This window comes from Phascolarctos cinereus, unplaced genomic scaffold, assembly GCF_003287225.1.
Source record: "Phascolarctos cinereus isolate Bilbo 61053 unplaced genomic scaffold, phaCin_HiC Scaffold_4;HRSCAF=312, whole genome shotgun sequence".
In the NCBI taxonomy this organism is placed as follows: domain Eukaryota; kingdom Metazoa; phylum Chordata; class Mammalia; order Diprotodontia; family Phascolarctidae; genus Phascolarctos; species Phascolarctos cinereus.
The window spans coordinates 491,829,475-491,850,137 of NW_027555847.1; the positions used below are offsets into that span (position 1 = coordinate 491,829,475).

The window sequence follows — 20,663 nt, forward strand, 5'->3', positions numbered from 1 at the left end:
GATATGAGTGCATGAACCTCAAAGGAGGAGAGGTTGCTGGGTTGTGAAGGTAAGGGGAGAACCTTCTAATATGACTAAGTGTGATAATGTTCATCATTGAGTAGAAGGTGATACTCCTCTTCCCAGAGGGAACTGGAAATTGGGTTAGATACAAGTGCAACACGAGATAGAAGGCACAGAATCCGATATATTTTATTCTTGGTAGCATCCTATATTGGATCAGTGCCGTGACCTTTTTTTTTCTTTTGTTTTCTTTTTACTTTATTTTTAGTCAGTTGGGGTTAAGTGACTTGCCCTGAGTCACACAGCTAGTAATTGTCACGTATTTGGTCTGAGGCCACATTTGAACTCAGGTCCTCCTGACTTCAGGGTCGGTGCTTTATCCACTGTGCCATCTAGCTGCCCCTAGTGCTGTGACTTTTCATAGTCAACCTCCTCTTTTTGTAGCTGAGAAAAACTAAAGTACCTTCAAGCACTAGGATGCTATGGTTTATAAATATCATAAAAGTTCTTAAATGATCTCTGATATTTTAAAACCTAGAAATTGTTTGACATTTTTATGCTTACTGTGAAATTTTTGATCTAATATTTAAGAAGTTTACATGAAAAATAGAGTTAGTAATAATTTTTCAGTTTTATCAGTTGAATTTATTAATATAAAAATATAATCCCTTCTGGCTTTTCTCTGCAGTGTTTAAGATTATATAATACTTGAGTGTTCCTGAATTAAGCCAAGATTCCCAGATGCTCATAATTTGGCCACAGAGAAAACCCTCATGCTGTGGAGGAATTCCTAATGTGGGGCTATATACTAATTAAATATGGAATCAACCTTCTGTTTCTAACAGTCTTGGAGAAATGAGACTATCCCTTTGGTGGTGGGTGCCTTGTGACAGGAAGCATTTCAATGATATGAGTGACTTTATGAACATTTTGTGATGGTTTATATTTTGGAGGGAAGAGCATAAATGGTAAATATTTTTTCTTCATATATATATTTACAGATATCCACCAGAAGCACCAGAACTTCAAATCAGGAAAATGGCTGACCTGTGTTTTTTAGTGCAACATTATGATTTGGCATACAGTTGTTATCATACTGCGAAGAAAGATTTTCTGAATGATCAAGCAATGCTGTATGCAGCAGGTGCCTTGGTTGGTATATAATAGTGATAAAATTTATGATTCCTAGATCATTAAATTAAAGGCTTTAGGCTACAAAGTATAACAAAATACTTTAGGGACAGCAAAAGAAAATTCTTTAGGACTATAAAGGTATTAGTTAAATAGCTTCTTTTAATTTTGTGCTTTGTCCTGGCATGATGGAGCCTCACCTATAATTCTTGCTACTGGGGATGCTTCAGTTGGTAGATCACTTAAATTCAGGGGTTCTGAGCTTCAGTAGGACTAAAGGTGATGAAATATTACTTCTAAATTTGGCACCAACATGATGAACCTCCAGGGTCGAGGGTGAGGGAGGAAGGGGAGCAGCGTTTACCAGGCTGCCCAAGGCAAGGAGAGGTCGAGCCAGCCCAGGCTGGAAACAACAGGTCAAAGTTTCCATGCTGATCAGTAATAGGATTGGGTCTGTAAGTGGCTGCTACACTTCAGCATGGGTGAGATAGAGAGGAACAGTCTCATTTTTTTAAGAAAATAATGTAGTTGAACTTTATAGGCTTAAAGTTATCCAAGGATATTCCCTTTGTTGTTAAGTGGTAGAATTGTGAATTTAAAGTTGGTCGATATTTTAGATTTGATTTCCTAAAGTTTTTTATTTATCACATGATATCTGCTGTTTGTATTAATTTTGATCTTTTTTTTTTTTGTGAAGCAGTTGGGGTTAAGTGACTTGCCCAGTCACAGGGCTAGTAGTAAAGTGTTATGTGTCCGAGGCTGGATTTGAACTTGGGTCTTCCAGAATCCAGGAACGGTGCTCTATCTACTGTGCCATCTAGCCGCCCCAGTATTAATTTTAATGTTTAGTTGCTGAGTGCAAATAGAACTGCTCTGACTGAATTTTTCTATATGTTGATAATTTCTCAAGGGTTTTTTTCCCCCCTCTTTTTGAGGGGACTAGATTTCCCTCTTTCATTCAGGCTAGAAATGCAGTCTACTCATTGGGCTAAATTTCTGTACTGATCAGTGTAGGGTCTGTGACCTACCTAGTTTCTGACTTAAACTGGTTGGTCTCTCATTAGACAATATGGTGACCCCTGCTCCACAGGCTTACTATATTAATGCTGGACTTAGTTCAAAAATGTTTGTTCTGGGACTTAGTGCAGTCACTTGCACTAAGGTAGCTCACTGTAGATCAGACTCCCAAATTCAAGAAATCCCTAGAAGCAGGAGTTACTGGCATATACCACCAATCTCACTTCCCAAGTATTTTTTAAAAGATGTTTTTTATCTCCCAATTTTTGGATCATGGTAGATAAAAGGAAAATTCCTTTACTATTACTTTTCAGAAGTAGTAACATTTCAGGAAATATTATGTGAATATGTGAATACTGTTCTGATGGCCTGACACTGATTGTAAGAATATTGTTTCCACTTGGTGTTTTGACAGCTTAATTCACACAAAAGGATCCATTGTAAAGGCTTGTTGTTGTTCAGTTGTTTCAGTGATGCCTGACTCTTCCTGACCCATTTTGAGGGGTTTTCTTGGCAGAGATACTGGAGTAATTTCCTTCTCCAAATCATTTTACAGTTGAGGAACTGAGGCAAACAGGGTTAAGTGACTTTCCCAGGGTCACACAGCTACTAAATATCTGAGTCTGAATTTGAACTCATGAAGGTGAGTCTTTCTGATTTCAAGTCCAAGGCTCTATCCACTGCAACACCTAGCTGCCCTAGTGTGCAGTCTACATCCCTAAATACTTCAAATTGAATTCCATGATTATGTAGAATTATTTTGTTAGTGGATTAGATCTTAGTACTGTCGACTGGATTTGCTTTAGACTTGGCCATATATTTTTCCTTGAAAGACAATTAATTCATATAAACTCTAAGGTTCTTAGAGTATCTTCTTCTTGATGTTTGAATTCCATTTATTTTTAGTTTAAAATAAAGCTAATTTAATTTTTTATTTTCTATTGCATTTTTTTTGGGGGGGGGTCAGCTAATACTTTTTACTTCATTTAAAAAGTTAAATGAAGTTGATACTTAGACCAAAGATTGTTGAGCAGGATTAAGGTGGCATGTTTAAATTTTGTAGGTACTTTCCATGTCATGTGAGCCATTGACCATTAATCCTGTCTAGTTTTGGAAATTTTAGTTTATTAGGTATAATGTAGTATACCTTTCATGTTCATTATTTTCTCTAAAATTGTTATTTTGCAAAGGAAAAAATGGAGTCAAAGAGATGAAGTTCCCTATTTATGTACAGCAGAACTAAGACCAGAACTGATCTCCTGATTTCTAATCCAGTACTTTTTTTAAGTACTCCTCAAGCCTGATGCTTTTTATTTTCAGCCTCTTTTGGAAATCTTTCAAGAAATACTTAAAGCAAACAAACAACCTTTGTTTGAAAAATGAAATTCTCCCTTTTGTATGATACACAAAACGTAATTTACTGTTTTTTAACAATCATTCAAGGTGGGGCAGCTAGGTGGCACAGTGGATAGAGCACCGGCCCTGAAGTCATGAGGACTCGAGTTCAAATTTGGCCTCAGACCAAACACTTGACACTTACTAGCTGTATGACCCTGGGCAAGTCACTTAATCCCAGTTGCCTAAAAAAAAAAAAATCAGTGCTTTTTTTAAAGTTTTGCATTAAGCAAAGAAATTTTAAAGAAGTAGAAATTTGTGTAATTACATAGGTATACATCTGTGTACAATCTACTTCAAGTATTTAAAGTTTCTGATTTAGTAAATAACATGGGTATTTCCTCTGAAATAGCACAAAACCATATATATTCTTTTTTCCTTTAGGAAATGGCAGCAGTATCAGCTTTTCTTCAGCCTGGAGCACCTAGGCCTTACCCTGCTCATTACATGGATACAGCAATTCAAACATATAGGGATATATGCAAGTAGGTGACTTTGAAATTTCTTCTATCCATTTTTGGATAAAGATTATTTTTTATAATATTGCTGAATTTTAAAATGAAATATCTAAATGTTTTCTCATACCTAGAATGCTTGAGATAGTTACCTAAATCAGGTAACAGGAATGAAAGCTGGTTGAGACAGGTTTCCCACTAGTTTTGTATTTTAAATGAGATTTCTTGGGATATAATTTGCTCACTTAAGAAAATTACAGTATTTTTAAGAACTTACAACATTATAGTCAAATGAATGCTAAAATTAGGGGTGATTCTTAGAGTTTCATGAAAATAAACTTTTTCACTATTCTCCATATGAACTCCTCCTTTAAGTTGGTTTCAGGATACAATAGGTACCAAGAGGTAATAAACTATACTTATTAAGAATTAGTTAATAATAAAAAGTAGTGAAGGTTTTATAAATTTGAAATCATGGGATTCTTTCATGGTACTATTATAAAGTTTATGGTGTAATGGAAATTTAAAAATTATTATTGCTGTTTTCACATAAAATAATGCGATCTTGTAATTTGTTACTAAAAATAGGTAAAATTTTATAACAGAGAGTCAGAACTTAGTGTAATTGTGTTTGTGAGTATTTCATCAAGTTTTATTTTTTATATTTCAGTATTGAGGGGCAGTGTGGTACAGTGGGTAGAAAGCTAGCCTTGGAGCCCAAAAGACTTGAATTCAAGTCCTACCTCTAAAATACTAGCTTCTCTTAGTAGTCTTAGGCAGTTCTTTGAGACTACAAGTTTCAAGAAGGTACCAGTCTTCATTGGTAAAGACAGTATTCTCTAATTTTAATGAATATAGTAATTCCACAAAACCAATGATCACACACTGGTAACATAAGCAGTCCTCACTTGCTACTTCACTTTCAGTTCACTAGAGAGCCTAACTCTTAATGTCCTTTTTTCTAACTTCACCTCAAAATTCTAACCATGCTTGCCAGGAAAAAAAAAATTCAAACTCTTTTCAAACACTTAATCAAAATCAAACTCACACTTCTTAGAAGAGGAAGAAAAGTGAATGAACACAGATGATGCCACAGCAATTTTCATTTCCTCATTAGCTATTAACTTAGTTATCTGGGCTTACCCACTTTATGTAGATTGAAAATGTGATTTCTAGCAATGTATTATCACCACAAAATCTTTTTCCAGCAAAACATTTGTTTTCCCTGTGCAGTTCTTTGTGACATGTTTTTACTTGTATATACTTTATGCTAGAAAGCTAGAATTTAAAATTAGGTTATATTTGTGTTTTAATGTGATTTTTTAATATTTTTAATTTCCTTCTTAGGAATATGGTGTTAGCAGAAAGATGTGTATTGCTTAGTGCTGAAATATTAAAAAGCCAAAGCAAATATTCAGAGGCTGCTGCTCTTCTGATACGGTTGACCAGTGAGGTATTGACCATTTGACTTACGCTAGCTTTATTATATCTGACTAATTTACTTTTGTAAAAAGGAGCAATATCTTTGTAATGGAATTTGGTGTGGTCCATTTTATGCAAACATAATAAAATCTTACTATACAGCAAATTAGGTGGTATTTATCACAAAGAGATTACTCTTTCTTTAAGGAAATGTAACACAAGATTACTTAAGCCACTTGTAAATGAAGAAGATTTGGTTTACAACAATTAGATTTATATTCAGCTTTTCAGGAATGTACCTCATTATCTTTGATACTTTGGACTTATGATCTTAGAAATGTGGGTGCTTTCTACATTGCTGTAGATCAGATCTATCCGTGCCTTCTGATCTTGAGTGATTCTTTTTTTTTTTTATCTTAGTGATTCTTGTCCATGTTCCCTTAGAAATCTTCCACGGAGTATCCATGCCACATGCAGAGTACTACCTCATTCTCTTGACCTTGTGTGGGAGCCAGTAGTCATGAAAGCTATTCATTGGTTACCCTTTACTCTTACTACATGACTGACTCATTTTCTTTTCTGGTAGCAAATCTCTTTGAAGACGTTGATTTTTTAAAAATTCTGAATTTAGTGAGCCCCCTCACTAAATTCCCCCCAAGGTAACATTTCCATATAGAATGTAGAAAAGAAAAAGCATTATATTTGAAATTGAATTTTTTTTCCTACATACAGCTTAAAACACATACACACACATTCAACATGTTACTTTCTAGGCTGTCTTGCTTGTCTTTATTTCCTTCTGTTCTTTTCTGTGCACTTAAAAAATGTTTCAATGGCTATCTTTTGTACGTGGCAAATGTATGGATTTGTTTTTCTTGACTGTGCTTATTTGTTGGTAGGATTATTTTAGTTTTCTTTTTCTTTCACTGGGGGGTAGAATAGGGAGGGAGTTAAATCATTATTGAATAGTATTCAGCACCCATATGTTCAATATATCCAATTCTAGTTTCTAGACAAATTAGTCAAATATACATCCTTTGATTTTTAAAAGCACATATTCTAAACATTTCACTTCATAATTTGTTATATTTTTGTGTTGATAGTCTATACAATAAACAACCATACCTAAATTTTCTAATTTTACATTAATAAAAGCTTTCTAAAGGCTCAGTTTCTCAGACCTTCTGTTTCCCTAATTTTCACACTCTTTTTATCAGTTATTTACTTCTGTACTCTATATAAACATTCCTAGATCTTCCCTATCCTTTAAAAACCTTCACTTGATCTAATCATTCCCTCAAACTATCATCCTGTATATCCTCTTTTTGTAGCCAAACTCCTAGAAAAAAACAAAAGCTGTATTTTTTGCTGCCAATTTCTCATTTCCCACTCACTTCACACTCTTGTAATCTGAATTCTGTTTCCCTCACTCAAGTGAAACTGCTCTTTGAAAGGTCAAAGATCTCTTTATTGTTTATTCCAATCACTTTTTCTCAGTCTTTGTCCTTTTTGACCTCTCTGTAGCATTTGATATTGTTGGATAACCCCTCCTCTTCAATACCTCTGAAACACACGGGTATGTATCATAGGACTTTATCTTGGGACTTCATCAGTGTAATTCCTGGTAATGTACACAGTACTCTAGGTGTGTTATGGTCAGAGAAACTATGACTTTAAGACTTTCTGTTTCTTATAACACAGATTATTGGATGCCAGGATAAACTATTGACTCATTTGGTTTTTCTTGTTGTTGTTGTTGTTTTTTTTTGGCTAGGCAATGGGGTTGAGTGACTTGCCCAGGGTCATACAGCTAGTAAGTATCAAGTGTCTGAGGCCGGATTTGAACTCAGATGCTCCTGACTCCAGGGCCAGTGCTCTATCCACTTTGCCACCTAGCTGCCCCATCATATTTGGTTTACAACCAAACTCCCTAGATCTTTTTTTAGATGAATCACTTATGTAGCAGTGCCTTTCATATCTAATGTCTGGGAAGTTGGATTTTTTTTTTAATCTAAGTGTAAAACTTTACGTTTGTCTCTCTGAAATTTCATTTTAACCAACTTCAGCCGTTTTCTAGCTTGTCAAGATCTTTTTGAATCCTGAATGTGCTATCTAGTACAGTAGTTATTTTTCCCTGTTTTGTCTCATCTGAAAATTTGGTAAATATGCCATCCATTCATTTATCCAATTCACTGACAAAACAACTGTGTTAAACAACATAAGACTTAGCTGAAATCCCAGGGGCAATTTATTGGTGACATCCTTCCAACTCGGGATAGAAATATTAATGACTGCTTGAGTCCAATTATTTAATCACTTCTGAATCCGTATAATCATGCTATCATCTTTACCATCTCTCTTCATATTTTCTACAACAATAGCATAAGACCTTATCAAATGCTTTGCTAAAAGTGTAGTTAAGTCTGGCATGACCTATTCTTGAAGAAGCCATACTGGATTTTTGAGATTATTGCTTCTAGGTGAAAGAGCTGAAAAGGAAGAGTACAAGATAATGCTAATGGGATTAACAGAGAAAGAAGGAGTTAGCGTTTATTGGCTTCCTGACCTTTGAATCTTCTGGAACTCTGATGATCTTTAGTTTCATTTCAGTTTAATTCCTTTCAGTAAACATTTAAAAACTACCCACTTTGTTCCAGAAACTGTGGTAGCCAATAGGGGTGCAGAGACAGAAAATAAAAAACCCAATGTCTTTTCTTCTGTCTTACAACTTCAAAGCCTTCGTCCTCACTTCAATGTCTAATTCCTCCATCACGCCATTCTCTCCCAGGCCATCGCTCCTTCACTTGCTACACTGTCCTCCTTTCCCCATTTTGACCCCTTGAACTGGTTGAACCAGTTCAACTCTACACTGTTTTTTTGAATCCCTGGCTTGTTTATGTTATCGAAGATCTTGTTCATCCAAATCCCAGCTTTGTATTTTTCCCACCATCTATTGCCTTAATTTCTACTCATATGTTACTGAATGAAGCTGGGAGGAAATCATGAAACTGTGCTGACTGGATCCATTATAAGTTTATGTTACATAATCTCAACTGGGCCTTCACAGTGTCAAAACAATCCTTTTATGTGTCCCTAATTGATTCACTATTTCATACACCATAGCAGTTTCTCAAAACCTTTTCAAACCTCCCGCATCCTACCTCATCCCTTTCTGAGAAACTTGTCTCACCTAAAAAACTGAAGCCATTCACTGAGAGCTCCATCTGCTTTCCTTCACCTCATTTCATATCACTCAGATATTTTCTGCCACTATTTTCTCCTTCGTCCCTGTTTCACATGAAAAGGTGTCCCTTTTTTGTCAAGGCAAACTTCTCTTCATACACAAGTGATCCCATTCCGTCTCATCTCTGGAAGTTTGTTCCCTCCATCATCCCTACTCTCTTACTAATCTTCGTCTCTCTGTGTCTAGACTGTTTGCTTCCCTGTTGCCTATAAACATATCCATGTCTCCCCCATCCTCAAAAAACTTTCACTTGATCCATCCATCCCTCCTAGCTGTATCTTCCCTTTTGTTACTAAACTCCTTGAGAAGGCCATCCAATTCTTTTCCTGTTACCCACTGCGTAGCTCTTTGCAGTCTGATTTCTAGCCCCTTCATTCAACTGGAATATTTCTCTTCAAAGACATTAATGATTTCTTAATTTTTTAAATCCAATGGCCTTTCGTTCATAATTATCTTTCTTGACCTGAGTGCAGCCTTCACATTCTGGATCAGTGATGTCAGATTCAGTTAGAAAGCCCTGAGGCTGTCATATTGACTCAGAAAATTACAAATAACATTGTTTATATTGTATTATGTTTTTTATTTATTTTGTTAAACGTTTCCCAATTACATTTTAATCTGGTTTGGCCAAAAGTGGCCCGTGAATCTGAGTTTGGTACCTCTGCTGTGGATTACCCTTTTCACTTTGAAATTCTCTTCCCTCTAGGTTTTAATGACACTGCTCTTACTGGTTTTCCTCCTACCTGTTTGACCATCCTCTATCCTCTTTGTTGGATCTTTATTTCTATAGCTTCTCTTCAGGCCCTTTGCTGGGCCTTCTTTTCTTCTCCCAATTTTACTTGGTGATCTTATCAGCTCCGATGATTTCAGTTATCTCTATGGAGATGACTTTCAGATCTACTTATCCTGTCCTAACCTCCAGTCTTGCATTTTCTATTAGATATCTGAAACTTGATGTCCTGTAGATACCTAAATTCAGCATGACCAAAATTGAATTCATTATCTTTTCCCCTTTCTTCTCTTCTTAACTTCCTAGTACTGTGAAGGATACTGCCATTCTACCAGTCACCTGTGCTCCCAACCTAGGTGTCATCCTTGATCACTCATTCTGTCTCACCTCCCCCTTTACCCCAATCCAAATAGTTATTGAATCCATTTTTTCTACTTTCCTGTATGCTCCCTTTTCTCGTCTGATGGCCACGACCACCCTGGTAAAGGGAGGCCCTCATCTCCTCAGTCTTGGACTGTTCTGGTAGCCCACTGGTTGATCTCTCTGCCTGAAGTCTTTCCTCACTCCAATCCATCCAATCCTCAGCTGTCAAGTTGATCTTCCTAAAATGCAGGTCTGACCATGCTGACCACATTACACAATCCTTCCTGCTTTGGCTCACTCCATTATAAACTCCTGTGTCTACCTATTGCCTCCAGGATCAAATGTAGAATCTTCTCTTTAACTTATAAAGCCCTTCATTACCTGGCCACTTTCTACCTTTCCAGTCTTCTTATGCCTTAACCGCCTCTCACACCCCCAATATCCTAAGATCCAGTGACATTGGTCCCTTTGCTGTTTGTCATTCAAGACACTTCACCTCTGAACTTGGAATATTTTTGCTAGCTGTTTCTACACTTGGAACTCTCCCTTCTCATCTTCAGTTCCTAGCTTTTCTGGCTTCCTTCAAATTTTGAAGTCCCATCTCTTCCAAGAAACCTTTCTTAGTCTTCCTTAATCTTCCCTGTGAGACTACCACCATTTGTTCTGCATTTATCTTGTTTGTTCATAGTTGTTTATGGGTTGCCTCCCCTATTAGACAGTGACTACTCCTTGAGAGCAGGGATTGTTTTTTTTTTATTTTAAAAATATATTTATTCTGAACTTAAGAAATAAAACAAGCATTTCCATAACAAAGTGGGATAGAAAAACAGAGGATTGCACCTGAAATTGCAGATCTGTTATGTACAACTTTCTATTCCTTTCAGATATACAAGTTATTATGTGACATTTTTCTTCTTCCTCCCATCCCAAACTTTGAGATGGCTATTATTAGACACAAATCTGTGTATATACACATACACACACATACGTGGTGTGTGTGTGTGTGTGTGTGTGTGTGTGTGTGAAGGAATTCTTTTTCCGGATTTAAACAGCATCTTCCTTCGTAGGATCTTTGTGGTTAATTTGGGTATTTATAATAGTCTGAATGACTTGGTTGCTCCAAGTTGTTTTTAAAACCATACTGCTGTTACTATATACAATATTCTCTTGGTTCTCATTTCACTCTTCATTATTTCATGGAGGGCAGGGATTTTCTTTTGCCTTTTTTTTTTAATCCCCAGCACTTAGCACAGTGCCTGGCACATAGCAAGGGCTTAATAAATCCTATCTGACTGACTGTCAGTACCCACCCTCAACAAGTTTACTTTCTAGAGGAAAACAATATGTATGCAGATGTGTGAATACAAAATTGGTGCAAAATAAATACAGACTAATTGAGAGGGAGGTATGGGGAGCACTAACAGTTGGAAAAATTAAGAAAGCTCTTTTTAAGAAGTGGCACTTGAGTGAGCTAGAGATTCTAAAAAAGCAGAAAAGAGGAAGGAGGACATTTCAGGTCTGTGCAAGGTCACAGAGGTGAGAGGGAGTGTTATATGAAGCAGATAGGTCAATTTGTCTGGCATATAGGTTATGTAAGAGGATATTGTATAATCATACTGTAGAAATGGGCTAGAGATATTGCAAAGAACTTTGGATGACAAAGTGGTTTGTGTTTCATCCTACAGGCAAGAGTAGCCCCTGAATCTTGAGCAGGGGAATAATGTTGTCAGATCAAGCAGGGAAGTGACATAGTCAGACTCATACTTTAGGAATATCAATTTATCAGCTATGTGAAGGGTCAATTGAAGAGGTCTGGATGTAGGGACACCATTTAGGCTATTTGTAATAGCTTTGGCAAGAGGTGGTGAGGGCCTGAAGGGCGTTTATGTTATATATTATGGACATAAAATCAACAAAACTTTGAAACTGAGTGGATATGGGGAGTGAACACGAGTGAAAAGTCAAGGATGATGATCCCTTTTTTGTGAACCTGGACGATTGAAAGAATGGTAGTTCCCTTGGTAGAAATAAGGAAGCTAGGTAAATTCTGGTTTTAGTTTTTGACCTGAGGTTATTTTTTAACAGGGGGTATGTTCCAGATTGTTGTTTTACACCACCTGTTATCTTCAAAGTTAAGGAAAAAAGTTATGTACATGAAGTATATTTCATAATAAGCATATAATATAGTGAATCCTTACGACAAAGATGTGAAGGATCTGTGGTATTTTTGTCAAAATAGGGAACCTCTGGTGTGGTACTTTAGCAACTATGATCTCAACTCATCTGTGACTTAGTAGATCAAGTTCTAGGGAGTTGATTAAGTACATGGAAGTTGTGACTTGTCCAGAGTCACTAAGCTATTAAGTGTTCGAGGCAGTATTTCAGTATAAATCTTCTTGACTTCAAGTCCTGCATTCTATCTGTTTTGCCTTGCCAAACATGTTTGTGAGGAATATTATGAATCATGTTATTCAGTAGTATGATGCAATGTTTTTGGATTTTTTTTTAGTGTAGTTTGGATTTGTCCAGTTAGTATGTAACTATCCTGTCTTAGTGTCTTCTTTTAGATACTTTTTTTGAAAAGGTTATTTGAACCACAGAATATAGTGCATAAATTAGAGTGTGAAAAAATTAATTCTGCCTAATTGAGTCGAATATTCTATCTAGTTCAGTTGATTTTCAATATGTATTTCGGCATGCTACCTTAGTGTTCTCCTTCATCTTAAGATATTTTTATTGTAGGAGATGAAGATATTAGTACATTAAAGTACTCATTTGCAAATTTCATTTCTCTTTTGTGAAAGAAAAAAATGAATGGAATGTAGAGGCTTCTGTTCATAAAATACATAATTTGTCAAGCCTTGTTATTAACGTATGTAAATATATACCTACCCAGGTTAAAATAATTGGTGTTAATCTCTGATCTGTTAAACACTTACTAGTGTAAGATGCATAAAACATAAACTTAGTGCCTTTGAAGTTGATATTTTTTCTGTTTTTAACATCTTGGGAGAAAATGTTGGCAGCAGAACAGTTGGAAGGGTATATAAGTTCAGCTTACATATAGTTAAAGACCTAGAGAAAGTTTGAGAAAGAAGTTGCTGATGCTTAACCAGCAACCTTTAGTGCTTTCTCAGTAAATACTAATATGTGAGTGTTTCAAATGAAATGAATCTTGAAGGATGTTAAATTCACTTCTGTGATTATTAAAGAAATACCATTCATATTAGAGTGAGTTGAAGGGGCAAATAAATTTCGAGTTGTACTATTCTTTGCTTATTATCCTAGTAGCAGAGGAAAATAAAATCCTTTTATGATTTCACTCCTAAAATTTCTTATATCTAATAGTCATATCTGGCCTTTAAATCAGTACTTTGGTTGATTTTCTTGAAAAATGTAAAAATTGGGGCAGCTTGGTGGTGCAGTGGATAGAGCACCGGCCCTAAAGTCAGGAGGACCTAAGTTCAAATCCAGCCTCGGACACCTAAAACTCACTAGCTGTGTGCTTCTGGGCAAGTCACCTAACTCTAATTGCCTCACCAAAAAGAAAAAAAGAAATATGTAAAAATTATAATGAAAAATCTCTGAGTAAAATTTTCAAATAGCCAAGAAAGAAATGCATTGTAATATTTTTCAGGTTTTTTTAAGAGAAGGGAAATGAACCTAATTAGTCATAGGAGGAATTATACCACTGTGGAACCGTCAGTTTCACTTCCTCTTTTCAAATTTAGTTTTGCTGTCTACCTGTCTATACTAAATTTCTAGTCAAAGTAGTTATTTGCTATATGCAAAAATGGATCATATGATCTGTTCAGATTTCTTCAGAAATTTGTCATTGGATCAAAAAGTAATCAGATCAGTTATTTCATCAGATATACGTCTGAAATCACAAGCCAGTTGGATTTCCCCCTTCATCTCTGCTCAGTATAAACTAAGATTGGCTGTTGATATGGACTATTTAGTTTTTTTTAAGTTGATCATAACCAGTTCTTTTTTTTTGTTTTAGATTGTGATGACACTAATATTTTTATTTTTCTTTAAACATTAAATAGGATTCTGATCTTCGAAGTGCTCTTCTGTTAGAACAGGCAGCACATTGCTTTATAAACATGAAGAGCCCCATGGTTAGAAAATTTGCCTTTCACATGATATTGGCTGGCCATCGATTCAGTAAAGCAGGACAGGTAAGTGGATTTGCTTTATTTAAAAATATAGGTAGTCTAGGTTATTTCAAGCATTGTCTATTTCTGCACATATGCTGTTGTAACAAATCATTCAACTTCTTAAGGTTTAAAGAAATTGCCTTAAATGATTGATGATGTTTGCTTAGCACTCTAAGGTTTGGAAAGTCCTTTGAGTAAGTTACATTATTTGACTCATAACTTGTGAGGTAGATACTCCTTACTTCTCCCTGCTTTAAACCATCTCCCACAAACTTGACAGAATAGGCTTCCAAAAGCATAAGGATTACCGTATCATTTCTCTACTGTAAAACCTTCAGTGGCTTCCTTTTGCCTTCAGGGTAAAGTATAACTTTCTAATTTGGACCTTAAAGCCCATCAAAACTTGGCTTCTGCTTAACTTTTCAGGATTATTGCACATTATCCCACTTCATATACTTTCTATGCCAACTACACTGACCATCTTAGTGTTTTCCATCTCTCATCTCTGTGCTTTTGTGCAAGCTGTTCTCAGTGTGTGAAACACATCCTTTTCTGGACTCTTTCAGTTGTCTCCTAATTGGTCTCTCTGCCTCAGGTCTCTCCCCTTGCTAATCTGTGTAATACATGGCGACCAGAATGTTATTCCTAAAGCAGAAGGTTGTTCATATGACTCCCTTCTCAATGAGCTCCAATAGACTCCCTATTGCCTCTGTGCAGTTTTCTTTGGAATTTTAAGTTCACAATCTGGCTCTAGCCTACTTTTGCAGTTTTACTATATATTACTTTCTTCCATGTACTCTTTGGTCCTTGCCATATGATTTTTCTCACTTTTATTCACATACAACATTCCAACTCCCTTTTTCTTATATAGCCATTATTTTGTCTGTACCTATATGAATACACGTTGGAATGCAAGGTCCTCAAACCAAGGACTATTCCATTTCTGTCTCATATTCCTAGCAATTAGCATAGTCCCTTATGCATAATAGGTGGTTAATATGTGCTTGTTGATTGATGTTTCATTCCTTCTACTTTTTGGAATCTTTGGCTTAGATCTTGGTTTTGCTCATAGCTTGCTTCCGAAGGAAAGCCTTTCAAGATTCTTTCTAGTTTCTTATGCTCCTTTTCTTCCTCAAATTATCATGATTTTACTTTCGGTTAACATTTTGTGCCCCTATTATACTAAAAGCTCCTTGATTGACTGTTTTGTTTTCTTTTTGTATCCAAAGTGCCTTGTACATAGTAAGCATTTAGTAAATGGTTATTGGATTAGATTCTTACAGATGTGGAGACTGAGGCTCAGGGAAGTTATATCATTTATGATTGGTCTCATTATTGGGAAGTATAGAAAAAATGATCTAACACTTTAGAGATATTGTGTGTATTAAGGAATGGTGACAGAACTGGCAGAAAAATGTTTTTTTCCTTTTGGCATTTACAACTTTATAAGGACCCAAATGATTATATACCTCTCATATCAATATTAGGTTTGAATTTTTAATCTCAGTTAATAGAGATATGAGCCATAGTGCAATTGCATTATTTACCAAGTGGCAAATGAGGTAATGGTTTGGAGCTCACAAAACTCATATACTCTGAAGAATTAAACTCATTTCCAAAATTTTCAGTCCAAATTTTCAGAGAATTCCTTTATAGATGACTTTCCTGTGTTGAAAGTCTTTTACTATATCATGGTATTAGTGTAAGACTTGGGCCATCCATTTGTTATCCTTTGCTTTTGCTATATGACTGTCCTCTCTTTTCCAGTCTTATTTTGTTTATGTCTTTTATATCACTTCTTGCAAATAAGTCCTCATTGCCTACTTATCTACCATATTATCTCCATTGCCTTTTGTATGACCCACCATTTTAGGTCTTTATGGTTCATGGTATTCTGTGATTCATACATAACCTTATAGTGTTAATAGGGGATTTGGAGGTTAAAAGATGAGTTTTTTGTATCAAGAAACAACTGGAATCAATGAAAGCTTTGTATACAGCCTCCCAAATGGAACCCAATCTACTTGCTCCTTTTTGGTTTAGTTCTCAGCCTGTTGTCCATTTTCGGTGCCTTTTCAGGATATTTATACTGATGGACTAACTAATATTTGATCATCCAGTTGCATGTTGTAAATATGTCTTTATTCACTTAGTTCTCTGGTGTGGATTGCTAGGCTTATCTTTTTTTTTTTTAAGTGGCCTTACCCTGTTACAGTCTTTTGGCACCTGATAGAATCAGCACAATATTATCTGTAAGCAGAAGTATGTGGAGGATGTCATCATCTAAAGGCAATCTCTTTTCCATTTAGACTCCTATAGGTCATCCCTGAAGCATCCTCTAGGTTGTTCAGCACCTTTTAGGGAGCATTTGTTAGCTTCTTTTAAGTACCTTCGAAATGGAAATTTAGAACTCTTGAATTCTAATCTATCAGGGAATCTTGTATGATCTTGAAATATTCATGGAAGGAAATTTGTTAGAGAACCTTTAATACTCTGCTAAATTGAAGCCTTTTTTTCCCCCCATCCCAACTATCAAAAAACAACAGCTCTTTTATTCTCTTCAACTTTTTCAGATTTGTAAATTTGAAGGTGTAATCAGCTGTGAAAAATCATCTGCCAAAAGTTTCTCTTTTCTTTTCATATTTCTGTCAAGGATAGAATTCTCATAAATGTTTTATAGAGTTGAGAAATTAGAAATATGGTTTGGTAGTTTTTGATATCTTTTAAAGATCTAGCTTGGACCCAGATGCACCATGCTACTTCCTGGCCATTTTCAAATTGTAGTGCTCCTCCTCTCCACCCTCTACCCCAAAACTTAAGCTCCTACCTGGAATCCCATCATTCCAATGGGTAAATATTTACCATTTCTAACCCGGACCCAGAGCCACGACACAATTTCTGGAATATTTTTATGTTGCTATACTTCTCCTGTGCTCCAGGCTCTGTCTCTAACCCAGAACTCAACATTTCTAGCTTGGACTCAGACCCACCACACTATCTCTCAGCCGTCTTTATGCTAAAATATTTAAAATAGAAAGAAAAGAAAAGAAAACTTGGAAACTCTGATCAACACAATAATCAGCTGCAATTCCTGAGGACTCATGATGACACATACTGCCAGATTCCTAACAAGACGTGATAGACACAGAGTTCATATTGAGTATAATTTTTAGACCTAGGTTGTGTGAAAATTGTTTTGCTTGAACTATCTATGCATGTTTCTTAAAGGGTTTAGTCTTTTCTCTCCTTTTCTTTTTTTTTTCTTCCTTTCTCATTGGGGGCAGGGAGAAGAAAGAGGAGGATAATTTTTGTTTAAAAATAAAATAAAATTTAATTTAAAAAAAATAAGGTTCGTCTGATGTTCACTTCCCTTCATCCCTTTCTCTACATTTTTATATTCTTCTCATACTTTTCCCCAGTTATAAGAAATAGCAAATTCTATCCCTTCGTTTTTTTCTATACTAGTACATTTCTTTTGTTATTCTTTTGTTTTCTCTTTTCAAACCGTGACAACAGAACCAGTCTGCCTTTAGCTCCTTGGTTTTTCTTAGTACTCTTTGAAAACAGTAACATTCTGAAGGGATACTTGTTTCTTCGTCCCCTATTAGAATATTAGTATCACATCCTCATAGGGTGACCTTTCTTCCCTCACCCCACCTCGTAGGACTTTGCTTAGCTTTGAAGGGTAAATTGTTCTTGGTCATAAGCCTATAACTTTGCCTATAACTTTTGGTCTTGTGTGATTCTGAGGTCTGGTATTTTAATGGCTTCCTTCTGAGTGACTGCAGGATATTTCTTTCACATGGTAGCTCTGGATTTTGGCTGGTATTACTGGGATTTTCCTTTTTGGGGCTCCTTTCAGGAGGTGATTGGTAGATTCTGTCTTCACATAGCCCTTTGCTTTTAATAATCCAGGCAATTTTTCTTTGACTTCTTGAAATATACTGTGATGGTCATTTTTAAAATTTTCTTGGGGTGTAGTGTTACTTAAATATATCTACCTGACCTGTTTTCCAGTCCATTTGTTTTTAACATTAGGTATCTGACATTTCCTTGTATTTTTTCAGTCTTTTGATTTTTGTTCTGATACTTCTTATTGTCTCTATAAAGTCATTGATTCTCTTTTGGGAATCTGTTACTTCGGTAAGATTTACTACTTTCTCTTCTAAACTATTTTCCTTCCAATTCTTTGAGTATTTGCAGTTGTTATGGAATTTTTCTCCATTTTGGGGGACCTCTAGATTTGTAATAATTTTTAATACTAGACTTATGCTTCACTCATCTCTGCAGATTTAGTTCTTGAATTGGGACTTTATATCAGGGTCAGGCTATACCCCCTGCTGTGCTTTTGGATGAAAGTAGTTGGCCCTGCTTGTTCTCATCCTGGTTTTCTGGATTCCTTTATTGACCTTCTCCTGGGGTTAAGCCCACCCATATCTTTGAGGTTCAGAGTGCTGGATCTTCAGGGTCTTTCATCTATGGCATCTCAAAATAGGGTGCTAGTAATCTTGGAGTCCTGGGCTAGCCTAATCCAAACCATGCTCACACTGGTTGCTGCCATGCCCACAAAGATCATCACTGTTCCCCAAGACTTCTAAGTGTCTAGCTATGAATACGCAATCTTCTATGGACTTTTTTGAGGGACTCCATTCCTGTAGTCTCTGGACAGAGAGCCCTGCAGGCTACAAGCATCTCTGGCTTATCTCTGGTCATGATAGTAAGGTTATAGGCTTTTTTGCCCACATTGGCACTGGTATTCCTGTTGGCTCCCTTTCTTATTTCCCGTGGGTTATTGGCTGGGGTTTAAAAAGGCACTTACTGGGGCAGCTAGGTGGTGCAGTGGATAGAACACTGGCCCTGGATTCAGGAGGACCTGAGTTCAAATCTGGCCTCAAACACATAACACTTGCTAGCTGTGTGACCCTAGGCAAGTCACTTAACGTCATTGCCTAGCTAAAAAAAAAAAACTCATTCAAATTTCTCATTGAATTTATTGGTCATTATTTGGTCTAGTATGAATTTCGGGTTTTTGTTGGAGTACCCAGTATGAGGTAGCTGGCATTATACCTCTGTTCAAGCAAATATTGGCCAGAAAAGAATCTACAATTCTTGGAAATATTTCTTTAAGCTATCTATAAGCATTTGGTGTCTTTTACTTCTTCTTGAGCCATAATTTCAAATAGTACTCTTATTAGTCTTGGTATTGAATTCAGTGAGTACCAAGGTAAAAATTTCTGTACTTTTAAACCCTTACAACAGATGTTGGTTCACTAAATGTCTCATGAAATAATGTTCCTTAGTGAGTTTGTACTCACAATGATACTATTTCTACCACTTCTTTTATTTGCCTCTCTGAAGAAAAACTGGGAGCCATACTTTCATATGGCTGCAACTTCTTTGTTTTCAGTTTTTATTTATAGCAAGATGTCAATATTGATGTAATGAAGTTCTTTCAGTAGTGAATTACCTTATTTGTCATTGGACTGAGATCTCTTATCTAGAATATTCACTATTAAGTTAATGTTTATAAACTTTCTATAAACTTTGTGACTTGTAGCATTCTTTGCCCTCCTTTCTTATCATAACTGTGGAAAGTAGAAAGGGGCTGAATAAGATTGAGGGCTATATTTTATTTTTCATTGTTTTAGTAGTCTTTGTGGCCAAAGAATTCATCACCTAATGGCTGATGTATTAGCTGTATGCCTTTGCATATGTTGCTAGTCTGGTCTTTGGATAACAAACAGTCTTTCACTAGGATGGAACTCAAATACTTATCTGCATAATATAGAACCTGCCATCATATATACCCTCCTGGCATATGTATCCTGTCTTTGAGTACTGAGGTTCAGCTTCCATACCACAGTCAGGCATTGGAGTAGGACTTCTATGGAGGTGTAGAAATGGAACCTTAAAAAGAATTTCCTTTGTTATCCGAGTATTAATAGTAATAATTTACTAGTACTTTTTTGGGGGGGTGGGGATTAGGCAGCTGTCTCTTATACCATTTCATAAGAATGAGATTCAATATGACCTAGCTTTTTCCTTTGAAAATAAACTTTTACAAAATCACCATCCTCGTTGGTAGATATAAAGAACAAATGAACTCTAAAATAGCCTTAACTGGGGCAGCTAGGTGGTGCAGTGGATAGAGCACCAGCCCTGAAGTCAGGAGGACCTCATTTCAAATCTGGCCTCACACCAAACACTTGACACTTTATTAGCTGTGTGACCCTGGTCAAGTCACTTAACCCTAATTGCCTAAAAAATAAAGAAAAGGAAAAAAATAGCCTTTACTGATCAGTTTTGTACCATTTTAATGTGCCATGTGTAATTTATGTGTAATTTCATTGTCTGTGTATGTAGCCCATTCCTTTCTGTCCTTCAGATGTCAAGGACCATGCTTTATCAAAACTTTGTATCTTCTTTAGCACCCACATGCTTTATGCAATGAAGAGGGTTTATTGAATTGAGTGACAGATCTCATATTGACAAAAGAAGTTGGCTCACCTCTGCTGAGGTTAGGAATTGGAGACTATGCAGCTATTTTTTGGATATGTTATTGTGGGGATTACTTTTATGTATGGGTTGGACTATGTCTACTGAGGTCCCTTTCTAACTCTCCTTTTGTGATTTTGTGAGAAGCTTTGTCACAGTGTACTAGTTTTGGAGTCAGGAATATCTTGGTTCAAATTCTGCCTCTGACACTTGATATCTATGTGGCTATAGGCAAGTCGCTTAAC

At 36.1% G+C, this 20,663-nt stretch overlaps 1 protein-coding gene across 3 annotated transcripts in view; it reads left to right on the forward strand.

The window, feature by feature from the left end:
- The window catches only part of TRAPPC8 (trafficking protein particle complex subunit 8), a 135,566-nt gene that overhangs the window by 49,222 nt on the left and 65,681 nt on the right, over window positions 1-20,663 (forward strand). For all 3 annotated transcript variants that reach the window (XM_020992550.2, XM_020992551.2, XM_078153445.1), the window contains 4 exons: window positions 1,005-1,155; window positions 3,931-4,031; window positions 5,349-5,454; window positions 13,813-13,944. In XM_020992550.2, the coding sequence (XP_020848209.1) occupies window positions 1,005-1,155; window positions 3,931-4,031; window positions 5,349-5,454; window positions 13,813-13,944 (490 nt within the window). The remainder of the gene's footprint in view (window positions 1-1,004; window positions 1,156-3,930; window positions 4,032-5,348; window positions 5,455-13,812; window positions 13,945-20,663) is intronic.